At 47.2% G+C, this 12,668-nt stretch overlaps 1 protein-coding gene across 1 annotated transcript; it reads right to left on the bottom strand.

Annotated features, from left to right (window-relative positions):
* Positions 1–3,017: 3,017 nt before the first annotated feature.
* Positions 3,018–12,480, bottom strand: FLCN (folliculin). The gene is made up of 11 exons (XM_009076633.1): positions 12,196–12,480; positions 10,916–11,062; positions 10,034–10,255; positions 9,265–9,425; positions 8,152–8,243; positions 7,225–7,415; positions 6,639–6,752; positions 6,164–6,287; positions 5,773–5,904; positions 4,445–4,550; positions 3,018–3,664 (listed from the first exon to the last, which is right to left on the bottom strand). Exons 1-11 carry the CDS (start codon positions 12,442–12,444, stop codon positions 3,463–3,465), a joined length of 1,740 nt encoding a protein of 579 aa, XP_009074881.1. The 5' UTR covers positions 12,445–12,480; the 3' UTR covers positions 3,018–3,462.
* Between the last annotated feature and the right edge of the window lie 188 nt (positions 12,481–12,668).

The raw sequence follows: 12,668 nt of genomic DNA, 5'->3' as shown, positions 1-12,668 counted from the left end.
CAACACACACCGAACCCTGCAACACACACTGAGCGCTTCGTCACGCACCGAGGGCTTCATCATACACCGAGCACTTCAACACACACCGAGCGCTTCAACACACACTGAGCACTTCGTCACACAGGAACCTTTCAACATACACCGAACCCTTCATCATGCACTGAGTCCTTCAACACACAGGAACTCTTCCTCACATCCCGAGCCCTTCATCACGCACCGAGCGCTTCGTCATACACTGAATCCTTCAACACACAGGAACCCTTCGTCATACACCAAACCCTTTGTCACACACCAAACCCTTCAACACACAGGAACCCTTCATCACGCGCCGAGCCCTTCGTCATACACCAAACCCTTCATCACGCACCGACCCCATCATCATACACACACAGGAACTCTTCATCATACATCAAACTCTTCACCATACACTGAACCCTTCACCACACACCAAATCATTCCACACTGAACCCTTCAACACACACTGAGCCTTTCCCCAAACGTTGAATCCTTCCTCAAATACCAAACCCCTCTCCACACACTTAACCCCTCCCCACATACCAGACCTTTCCCCACAGCAAACCCTTCACCATACATCGAACCTTTCCCTGCACATCTAATCCTTCACCACTCACTCAATCCTTCCCCACACACCAAACATTTCCCCAAACACTGAACACTTCCTCACACACCAAATCCTTCACCATATATCAAACTCCTCCCCACACACCAAACCCTTCTCTGCTCCCCAAACCCTTCCTCACACATTAGCACTGCAGATACACAACACATCCTTTAATCACAGGATGGTTTGTGTTGGAAGGACTTTAAAGATCATCCAGTTCTACCCCCTGCCATGGGCAGAGACATCTTCCACTAGCCCAGGTTGCTCCAAGCCCCATCCAACCTGGCCTTGAACACTTCCAGAGATGGAACAGCCACAGCTTCTCCGGGCAACCTGTGCCAGTGCCTCACCACCCTCACAGGGAAGAGGTTTTTCCTAATATCCAACCTACCCTGCCCTCTGTCAGCTGAAGCCATTCCCCCTTGTCCCATCACTACTCTTTAGGCACTGGAAGGTGCTCTAAAGTCTCCCCAGAGTCTTATCCAGGCTGAACACCCCCAGCTCTCCCAGCCTGTCTCAGTGGCAGAGGCACTGCAACCCACCAATCACCTCTGTGCTCTCCTCTAGAACCCTCCAGCAGCTCCACATCCTTCTCATGTTGGGGTACCAGATCAGGACACAGTACCCCAGGTGAGGTGTCTCACCAGGGCAGAGTAGAGAGGGACAATCACCTGCCTTGACCTGCTGGATTGTGCCTGGCTGAGGGGACAGGGGTGGCAGACCTGGTGCCAAAAGGCTTTGCCTGTAACTGCACCCAGCAGTGACCCAGCGCTGGGTCTGACATTCCTCACTCCCAGGTACACACTGCTCGGCCAAGCAGGAAGGGAAATCACACTGGAATAAACACCCTGCCTTACCAGTTTGACTCCGAGGCCTGTCGTTCAGAGGGAAGGAAGGTGGTGAGAGATGTCTGCAGACACGATTTTTGTTAATTAAGTTGTGCACATTCCAGCTATCGCTGATGGCAAGAGCAGCACCCGCAGCCTCGTCTGTGAGCTGCAGGAACTTGCCCAGACAATTATTTGCTAATCCTACATCTAGATGTGTTCTGGCAGGCAAGAGCATCTGGGTTACACGTTCACTGACTTAGCAGCTCTCCACCTTCTTTCCCCGGGGCATTTTATAGATGTTAAGTGAGTGGTTTCCTTGCCCTGGCTCAAAAATGGTGGGTTTACTCGGTCTGGGTGTCCGTGACAGCCTTGTTCAGGTCAGCTGGAGACAGACTGACACTGCATATGACTCATCACTTGCACAAGAAGCAGCAGCCTCAGCTCTGACCTTGTGATCACCTTTTTGCTGTTCTGGAAGAAACCACTGGACTGGGTTTTGATGTTGGATTGCTTGGGAGAGCTGTTTTGTAAAAGATAAAGCAGTTCAGCCATCGAGAAGGTTGAAATGCCAAATGATGTTTCCCCTGCTGTGTTACACAGCTCTGAACTGCACCACAATAGCTTTCAAGTACCAAAATAGAGTACTAGGTCAGTCTACACGAAACTAACTCAAAGTTAAGAGGAAAAGATGTATTAAATTCTGTACATCTAGGGTAAGAGGCAGGAATTCTGTGGATCAGCCACTGCTTCCCCCCCCACCACACACAGAATTAACACAAAACCAGGCTTTGTCCATTTTACAAAAATAGCTCTTGTGAGATTTAATGCCTGTCTCCATTTTACAGATGTTCCAGACAAAAATCAACCTGCATATTGTATAAAGAACAGAACTCGTGACAAGTTGGAACATCCTCTCTGAGCTTGAATGAGTGTAGAAGATCACCTGGGTAAAACCTGCTAGTGGCTTGTTAAAAATGTCTAAGGTAACGTCAAGTTTTCCCAACAATGATCCAGAAAATCTACAAAGACATAAACCCCAGACTTCACAACAGAAACAGTGACTCCTGATAAGGAATATCTGTTCAGGTAATTAAAAAATGCACCAATGTTTCCATGAACTATTAAGCAAAAATGGCTACTATAGAGTTATATAAGGGAGCACCTACAGGTTGAATCTCTTCTGCTTAACTTAATTAGGAAGCTAAAAAACTATTTCTGAAGACAGAAGAACTCCAGAACCTTATCCTGGTGAGGTTATCTTCATTACCTGGAAGTTCTGCACCCAGAAGTGAAACAAGGCGAGGATTTGCCCTCTGAGAGGCAAGGAAGCTGCATTTTGAGACTTCTTATTTTACAATTCACCCTCCCAGACAAGATTTCCAAAGCAAACGCTGAAACCATCTCAAGTCAAGACACAAATAAATAAAGAGGAGTGACAGGACTCCGGTGGGATATCCTGCCTTATGCTACAGCAGAAAATTGTCTCTCAAATCCGAGCGTGAAGTGGTTTGAAATAATTTACATGTGATCCATGCCCTGTGACGTCGCTCAGTTTTGGCTCTTGTTCTCTCAGGTGTTGAGGAGATTCATGTGGGATTCTGTGAGACTAACTATATCCACTCCCAGGAGTTCAGGACGTTGTCACAGGTATCAAACTCTTGCCAAGGAATCTGAAACTGAGGTCTGCTGCCACACCATAATGTTAAGGAGGACAGGATGGGGTTTTAATTCATTCACTCGGATTCTCTGAGTGTTGCTATATGTTAGTCTGGAGTGTGCAGGGCCAGATGGAGTCCAGTTTCAGGACAGAGAGCAGCACTGTGTATTAGCACTCATTAGTCCAGTCTCACAGCAATTAGGAAAGACTCAAGTCACTCTTCAAGTTGGTTTGAGGACCAGGAGGACAGTGCTGAAGCTTCACTGTCCCCCTAAAGCACATGCTGCAGGCTCAGCAGAGGTAACACGGGGTCCCTGCTGTTCTCTGGAGGCAGCAGGTGAGGTTTGCACCCTTTAGTTCCGGGACTCTGAGGACGTTGGGCTGCGAACTGTTGACATTAGGTGGGACTTGTACGTCTTGCTCAGGCCAGTCATCCAGAACTTGAGAAGCTTGACATTGTCCTCCTCCGCAGCTCCCAGAATGCTCAGCAGTTTTTGGGTATCCTCCTTGGGTCTGCTGTCCACTTTAGTGAATTTAAAGAGGACTTTCACTTTGCTGCAGGAAGAAGACATTCCTGTCACTACTGAATGGGTTTGCACACAACAGGAAACAAGCATGAACTGGAGCTTTTCTCAGCATCTACCGCAACAAAATGTTAACAAAAACTTCCACCAATGTTTTATGGGAACTATTCTCATGCTTTGAGTGAAGAAGGGGGATCCGTTAGGGAGTCGACTCATTCTCAGTAGCAACATACATATTTCTAGTTTGTTTTTTTCATTCTAGCGGAAAGTGAAACAATTAACTGTGACAACTGGAAATCTCCCTGGGAGACACATCCAGTGCCCATCTGGCCTTCAGGTAAACTCACAGAATCATGATGTCCCACGAGTTATTCCACACGAGTTATTTCACACGACTGACTGGTCTTCCTTTCTAGCTACTTGCACCTTTGAAATGTGGTGCCTGAAGGCACAACCCTGACATCTGTTTGGCTTGTACCCGCGCTGGGGTACAGCACTCTGACAGGCAGAGAGGGATTTGCATACTTAATCCTCCTAAAGAAGGTGAGGCCTACAGGTATTGTCATGCAGGTAACCTACAGATGTGTGAACCAAGCATAAAGGTTAAGAACTGCTGAAAGCCAAAAAGAGTTAGTACTAGAGTAGAAAAACTCCGATATTAATTCCCGACTTAATTTACTCCTGTAAATCCAACTACTCTTGGACTAAAGCAGAAGTGACCTGACTACACGAGTCTGCCCAGAACTCTGCTGTAACTGTTCCAGGGTCAGTGCCAAAGCTGTTTCTCTGACAGCAATGCAGTTGTACTTACTTCATCCACTCCTCCTTCAGGCAAACAAGGCACTGATCCACAACATCTACTGAGAGGTTCTGGTTGGTCAGAGCAGCTTCAATCTTGTTCAAGATTGTTGGGCCAACTGCAGGAGCAGAGAGAGGGGGAAAGAGGGAGAAAGAGAACACACAAGCTGTAGGTTACTTGCTCACACCTTTGCTATTAACTGCTAAATACATCCCTCAGTGCCCTGTTGGGATGTAATTTTCACAGAAGAGGAGCTAAAGATCATCCCAGTAGAAAAACATCTGATTCAAGAAGCAAAAGGGAATTCTGTGAAGGGTCTTGGGACATGCAAACAGGTTCAGGGGCCTTTGTTTTCTTCAGCCCCACTTTTAAACTGCTGGTTAGATTTTGCTGTTTCTAGTCCCTTATTAAAAACTCAATAAAAACACACAAGGTTATGAAAAATCTTCCTGCTCTGTACAATATACAAACACAAACCCAGAAACCCTCAGTTTTGAAGTCTCCACTCACTCTTGATTTAATGTTTTTCTTGTTAAGGGCAGTTCCAGGATACTTAGTGAGCAAATAAACCAACAACCAACCCAAGGCACTCCTGGACCACTTTTAGGAATTCCCTGCTTGGAATTCCTTGGGCTTTTTTGCCCAATAAGCCATGATCTAGTAAGTGTGATGCTGCAGTGAAGAAAAGACCTTGCAGTGACTATTACTGTCCAGAAGCTTCTGGACATGCCACTGATAGATGGAAAGTAAACTACTCTAATTATACACCTTGGATCTACAACAGGAAGAACAACTATGGAGGGAGGTTCATACCTCCATTCCTATGGAGGAGCAGATTCATACTGCTTTGAATCTGTGTTTTCAGAGGATGGAGCAGGGAGGATGAACCATCTGCCATGTTTTTTGATACACTCAGTAAGGCCAATGCATCTAAATTAAGACTTCCCAGAAAACCCCAGACTGACAGACCTGGCTCAAATCACACCTAGGTGCAAGTGTTCAAGTGCTTGACCGAAGTCAGTGAAACAAAATAACAAACTCTGGGTATTTCTCTATCAATCATACTTGTCTGCCAAGTGGAACATGGGAGATGAGTGATGTCATGATCCTTATAAGCATGACTTCCTCAAAACAAACACAAAGCAAATCCTTCATAACTAACGAGTCTGTGGTGGAGCTCCAAATCACCACAAACAGCAACCACTCTGTTGTATAACTGACCTGGTTTCTACTCAGACTTCCTTAAGGGCCAATCCATGAAGAGCACAAAGAACAGCTAAGTATCAAGATGCTCTTTTGACCTCAGTGATACAGGTTCTTTCTGCTTCCAAATCACCCACCTCGATCTGCTGCCACAGGACTGCCACTGGTGACCACGAACTCGTACTTGTTGAGGGACTGCTCGTCGTCGAACGCAGCTGGGTAGAGACTGGAGCGCGTCGCAGCGCGAACTTCCACGAGAACTGCAAACTCTAGAGCAACGAGAGCCCCGAAGAGCATGAACTGTGCTAGCCCAGCTTCTAAAATACACCTACAGACCCTGCTGTGACCAGTGCTGAAAGAAGGTGTCACATCTTTCAACCGCTGACCAGCAAGGATACACAGGGAGAACAAAATAGAGTGGTTCAGGGTTCGGTTCATACAGCCAGTACTTGTTTGGCAAGGTAATAATCTTGTGGCCTTTAACATAAGACACTAGCGAAAGGAGAGGGTTCTGCAACGGGTTCTTACCAGATGACAGGATGTGGGGTGGGATTTGGACGTGTGGGCTAAGGCCCAGGAAGTTACACCGATATGCCTCTTCATACTGGTCACTGTAGGGGATGATCCGCACACAACCAACTGGCAGCATCGTCTGGAGAGGGAAGGAAACGTGTCAAGGAACTAAACTGGAACGTACAGTTTTCTCCCCGACTTCCAGGGCAAACCAAGACCTGCAGCACTGCTCAGGCAGATGCTCCTGATTTGGGGGATCAAAGTATCCTACTTAGCTTGAAAGATTATGCAGTTACTGAGGACAAGCAAGACATCCAAAGGCTGAGGGGTTTTTGTTTGGTGCATGGTTTTTTGGTGGTTGTTTTTGCAAAAACACGTAATTTAGAGCACATTCTTCACAAGATTACATGTCAGGTCATTATGAAGGTTGGACTACTTGAGAAATACATGTAAAGATATGCAGCCAGGAAATAAAGGGAAAAGTTTCTACCCGTAGCACGTCAAAGGCAGACTGGACAAGATCCATGTCTCGAGCTTTCCAGATGACCTGGTTCCCCATCAGGACATGCCAAGCTAGCATTCGGAATGCTGATGCCCCAAGAACCTGGAAAAAACCCCAAAACCATTCTGCATTGGTCATGAAAATGAGGGAAATGTCCAGTTTGCCCTGTCACAGACATGACTGATACACAGGAAAAACGGCTAGAATAGAACAGCAGATGAACATTTAGCAGGTCTGAAACACTTTTGCTTTAAGCAAATCATACTTGGCTTTGAAGACGCTCCATGACTTCTGTATTAAATTACTGCCACTACTCTTGGGAAGAGGCAAAGTGCAGAACAGGAGTGAAATCATATGACCCCACTGCACATGACTGATGATCACTAGGGCCCATGTGATCTCAGAGGAAGGGAGCGCCCCCAGAGAGGCAGTTCACATCATGTTACTGACTGGGCAGGCACTGTGCTGAGCACAGAGCCAGGAAAGAAGTGCAGGTTGCAGGAAATAAATGTATCTTGACAAAAAAACAATATCAGGAGACAAGAGTTTGTGAATTCAGCATCCCCTGTCTTACCTGTCTCATGTGCCTGAGAGAGCGAAAGACAGACAACCTCCTGTGAGCCACGTTCCAGCTGTTGCAATCTGGCATCAGAGATGTTTCAGGTGAGCACTTAGACAGCTCCTGCCCTTCCACAAGGTCTGGCTGGGAAGAAGGCTTCTCTTCTTCCTCAGAACCATCCCAGCCTTCTGACTCTTCTTTCAGATCTAGCAAAAAAAGGCACAGTGGTCAAAAGAATTGCTGCTCTCTAGGCATGGGAACTGTCTCCAAAGTGCCTACATGTGCTGCAGCCAAGTGATTTTGGCTGTATGTGAGAAGACAGACTCAGAACACAGGAACTGAAGTCCTGGCAGCAGCACAGACGCACCTAAGAGTTAATGAAGTGCAAATTCAAAGGTAAGATAAACCACCAAAGGGTCAAGAAGGACTTTTCATCTTCTACAAAACACAAAGTCACATCTTTCAACCAGCTACGTTTTCTCTATTCTTGTTTTAAAGGTTATGGCAAAGCTTTGTAGACTCGAGTCTAAATAGGTTAATAAAACAATCCAATGCAAGAAAGAAAAATGATGATCCTTTAATTTCAGAAAGTTTGTAGAAAAAGAAGCAAGTCCCTATGTTATGACAGCAAGTCCTTCTGGCTGTGGAGATTCAGTGGGAGGGCCAGCCCAGGCAGGGAGAACAATCATTGTGATGATGCAACACTCCTACTCGAGTGACAAACACCACATCTGTGAGCACAGAGCCCACGAGGCGCCTGGATGTCACATTCCTGTCAGAGTCATCTCCAGATGGGAGAACACATCAGCTGCCACAGAGACTACCACGAAGGTAGAGCTGATGAGTAATCCTGTGCTTATGTTGCTGATGAAAGGACTTGGTGCTTTACCATTCAAAGCATTCTCAGAGTGTCTTTTCCAGCACTGGAAATTTCTATCTCACCTTCAAGTTTTTCCATCTGAACGAGGGTGTCCTCTGTGGGTGCTCCCTCCAGAAGTTTCTCCGTAAGCCGACTACCACAAGCTTTCAGCAGCCTGGAGACATTGAAAGAGAGAGCAGCAGTGTTCAGCCAGGCTGCCTGCTAGGTGCAAAAATCCAGTAAGAAACTTGGTGCCATGAGCTCCACAAAAAATCCAACCACTAAGCAGCTGGTGTTTCCTTTCAACACATCCCTCTGCTCTCCTCAGGATGGAACTATCAATGCATCTTACAACTGCTGCCACATAAAGTCACCCACATCCTACCATTCTGCAATTCCTTTGTGCAACACACTTATCCCCCATCCAAATCACATGTCAGTGTTGCAACCCTCTCTGTGGCATCTTTCCAGGGAAATTTAATGAGCCAGTCAGGCACTGGAGCGACTGGATTGCCACAGAGCCAAAGGGCTGCACCTCCCACATTGCCTATCACAACACACAGGCACTTCCAGGTGAACAACTGCTGCATGTCATGTGTGAATTCGAGGTACAAGACACAGGGGGTAGAAGCATCTTGTATTCTCTTCCTCCACACGTTCACAGTGCAAAACGTTTCCACCTACACAGACTTGGGACAGGCACTGAACTATCTCATCTCTCTGGGAACCAGGGACAGGTCCCACAGGAATGGCATGGAGCTGTGTCAGGGGAGGTTTAGGCTGGATATTAGGAAAAGGTTTTCATCCAGAGGATATTTGGGCACTGGAACAACTCCCCAGGGCACTGGTCACAGCCTAAAGCCTAACAGAGCTCAAGAAGCATTTGGGCAGTGCTTTCAGGCAGATGGTGGATTGTTGGGGATGTCCTGTGCAGGGCCAGGAGTTGGACTGGATGGTCCTTGTGGGTCCCTTCTGTAATTAGCTGCCACATTAGTGTTACTTCACAGCAAAAAGACTTTGTTTTTGGTCCTAAAGGCATCAGCACTGGCTCCTTCCAATTCAGACACTACTTAGCAAAGTCCAACTTACCACATCGACTTACCCCAAACTCTCAAACCACATTCTCACCCTTTCAGACTACAACAGTATTCCCTTCAGGAAGGGGCTGTAGGACCCAAAAGCACCAGAGGCATTACCAAGCAAAGGAGGTGTGCAGACATGCCCACAGGTTCTCATCGTTGGTCAGGGAGGTTAAGGAACGCGCAGCATTCCCGTTCCGCTGGTGCAGGAAGGGAGTGAAGGCTGTGTTCATGCGCTGGGCACGCTGAGGGCACCCGAACTGCTCTGCCTCAAACACCTGCACACACAGCAGGGACAGTGTCAGAGACTGGAGAAGACAAAATGTTTACATAATGCTGAGCCAAAAGAACACAACAAAAATAACAAGTGAAAAGAGTGAGTCACACGTAATCATCCAAAATACACTGTCAATTGTGGGAAAACAGAGGGAAGAGACAACTCATCCTTAGATTGACTAAAACTATCATTAAGTAACATTTGTGCTCCAAAGTCATCGTCCTTCACAAGTTTTGTTACTTACATTACTAACAGAGCTATTGTCTCACAGGTCTGTGAAAAGCACTGACTGTTTAGAATGACAAAGGCACTGTGTTCCTTCACTCCTACACCCCAGACATAGAATCCGGGAATGGTTTGGGTTGGAAGGACCTTAAAGCTCATCTCGTTCCATGGGCAGGGACAACTTCCACTAGATCAAGTTGCTCCAAGCACCATCCAACCTGGCCTTGAACACTTCCAGGGATGGGACAGCCACACCATCCTCTTGTCCCTTGTGTCATCATTAATAACCACCCTGGCATGAGCTGGATCAACTTTTTGCCCCAGCTGTCAATCAGCCATCACGTTTCACTGGCACTGAGTCAAGGGGACTCTGCACTGACCTACCTTCAGTGCTTTGCCCTGAAGCTCATCAATGATCCCTCTAATCTTTCCCAACAAGAAAGGCCAGGAGTTGATGAGGTAAATCCGGTCCATCATGATGGTGATGATGCTGTACCAGCGCTGGAAACCTCGAGCCAGGCTGTCTTTGATAAAGAAGGTGTGGCTGAACACAAAGCCGTGCTGCTCATCTCCGAAAAAAATAGGGCCCTCACGTCCTGGGCAGACCTGAACGGAAGGGACACACATCCCAAAGTCAATACACACACCACACAGTAACAATCTGAACAAATCTCCCCGTGCTTTAACACACACTCGGTGAATAAATGAAGCTTCTCTTAGGCTACCAACCAAAAAGTGTGGTCTAACAGTCCCTCCAGGGGCATCCCACAAACACTGCAAAACTTCAATTTAACTGTATTATAAAAGTTCAGCTCTATTCAGCTACAACACTGAGAAAACACAAAGGATTTTCCTGAGCCTGACACACAAATGCTGATTGATCTGTAAGGTCTTTCCCTTCACTGCTGTGAGGTCATGGATGTTAATGGTCTGCAAAGATCAAATACTTCGTGGCACTAAACTAGAGATTCCAATGCTTTTACAAAACAGAATTTTACAAAGAAAAACAATAAACACATAGCAACAAAACCAAGAAAGGAACATTCTTAGTCTCACAAGGTGAGAGGAAGGAACCTATACAGTTATTAAAGATCAGCCTTAAATCACCAATCCTGGAATGAACAGAGTTGTTCCTCTGTCTTTCCACCTCATTCCTTCCTTGTTTCAGGCTGCACAGAGCAATCAGGATCAGCAAAGGGATATCTTGGATTTGAAATGATGCATCAGGCCAGAGCCAGGTCTCTCCCTGCCCTCCAGGGCAGTTACCTCACAGCTGAGGCTGCGGACGCAGGCCTGGCGCACGATGCTGAACAGCTGGGGGTGGTTTGGGTGCTGGTGACTGACATACTTGATGGAGGTTTCTTTGTCATGGCTGACATATCCTGGATGTCCTCCTGCAAGAGAGCGGCACCCCTGAAGGCAGAAAAGCAAATCCAGCCATAAATGAGGATGCAGTTACCTCACATTTCCAAAACATCATGGAATGTTACTTACAGGTATAGCTAAGGACACTTAAGAAGATAAGAAATGTGAGACAGGGTCAGCATTTGAACCCAACTCCTCACACTGAACTCTGGTATGCTTCCTCTGCTCTTACCCTCATTTTTAACTACTGAGTTTCATTGGGAACTGGGTGCTGGCTCTACAAGTGGTAAAATTCATTTAACAGGAGCTGTGAAACCAACTGGCCTAACAAACCTGACCAGACCCAAGGGAAAGCAAACAACAGATATCTCAGAGCAAGTACCAATCGGAGGCAAATATGAAAATCATAGAATCATGGAATGGTTTGGGTTGCAAGGGACCTTAAGGATCATATGGTTCCAATCCCCTCCCATGGACACCTTCCACCAGACCAGGTCGCTCCAAGCCCCATCCAACCTGGCCTGGAACACTTCTAGGGATGGAGCACTCACAGTTTCTCTGGACAAGCTGTGCCAGTGGTGAGCACTCTCACAGGGAAGAATTCCTTTTGTATATCTAACCTAAATTTCCCCTCTTTCACTTTGAGCCCATTACCCCTGGTCCTATCACTACAGCTCCTGATGCAGAGTGCCTCTCTGGTTTTCTTGTAGGCTCCTTCAGGTACTGGAAGGTTGCTATGAGGTCTCCACACACCTTCTCTTCTCCAGGCTGAACAGCCCTGAATGACTGAGAATATGCACTTTTTTCTACTCTTTTAACTGCTTTGGCATTTTTTTGAGTCCTAATCAATACTGCTCCTAAAATTCTTATTAATCCATGATCTGACCTAATCTAATAAAGGAAATGCTCTTTGAGGATGAGGAAAATACTTCACAGATCACAGGGCTTAAAGAGACCTCAAGACAACGCCCTGCCAAGGTCTATGTACTCAACCACAGTTCCTTCATCCTCTTGTCATGGATCATTACAGTTTATGAGTACTTGGAGATTTTCTGGCACTAGCAGTCACATACAAAGCAAGTGCTGTCCACTTGTTTTTCTTCATCTAAACAATTTCACTTGCATTACTGAATCCTAGAGCCAAAGGCCACTGATATCCACACCCGGATCTTCACACTTGCCTCACACATGTCAGACTTCTTTGGCCCTGGGCTGCTGGAGTCAGCACTGGCCCCTTCTGCTGGGCTGTGAGAGCGGATCCGACTGCTCATCTGAATCCCACCTTCCTCCTCTTCCACCTGCTCATTCTGCCCAGCGATGTCCCCACTGCCAGCGCCTTGGGGAAGCGGCGAGTGCAGAACCTCAGTGCAGAACAGGGTGCGAGGGCCATGGAGCTCACAGAAATGGCAGAGAGCAACGATAGCATTCATAGTGAGAGCTCAGCACGCCGCCAGGGCTCCTGCAGCGAGGGAGAGAGCACAGGGCGTCAGAGTTACAGCATCCCTCAGCCCCGAGTGGCGCCAGTCCTGCTCTGCATCCCTCCGGGGGCAGCCGGACTGCGGCTCAGCCTGAGGGACCAGCACAGCTCCCTCTCGGGCCCGAGCGGTGCCAGTCCTGCTCCACATCGCTCCAGAGCAGCCTAAGGGCCCAGCGC

Source organism: Acanthisitta chloris, unplaced genomic scaffold (genome assembly GCF_000695815.1).
Source record: "Acanthisitta chloris isolate BGI_N310 unplaced genomic scaffold, ASM69581v1 scaffold15116, whole genome shotgun sequence".
NCBI lineage: Eukaryota > Metazoa > Chordata > Aves > Passeriformes > Acanthisittidae > Acanthisitta > Acanthisitta chloris.
This window is presented reverse-complemented; position numbering and strand designations above follow the sequence as displayed.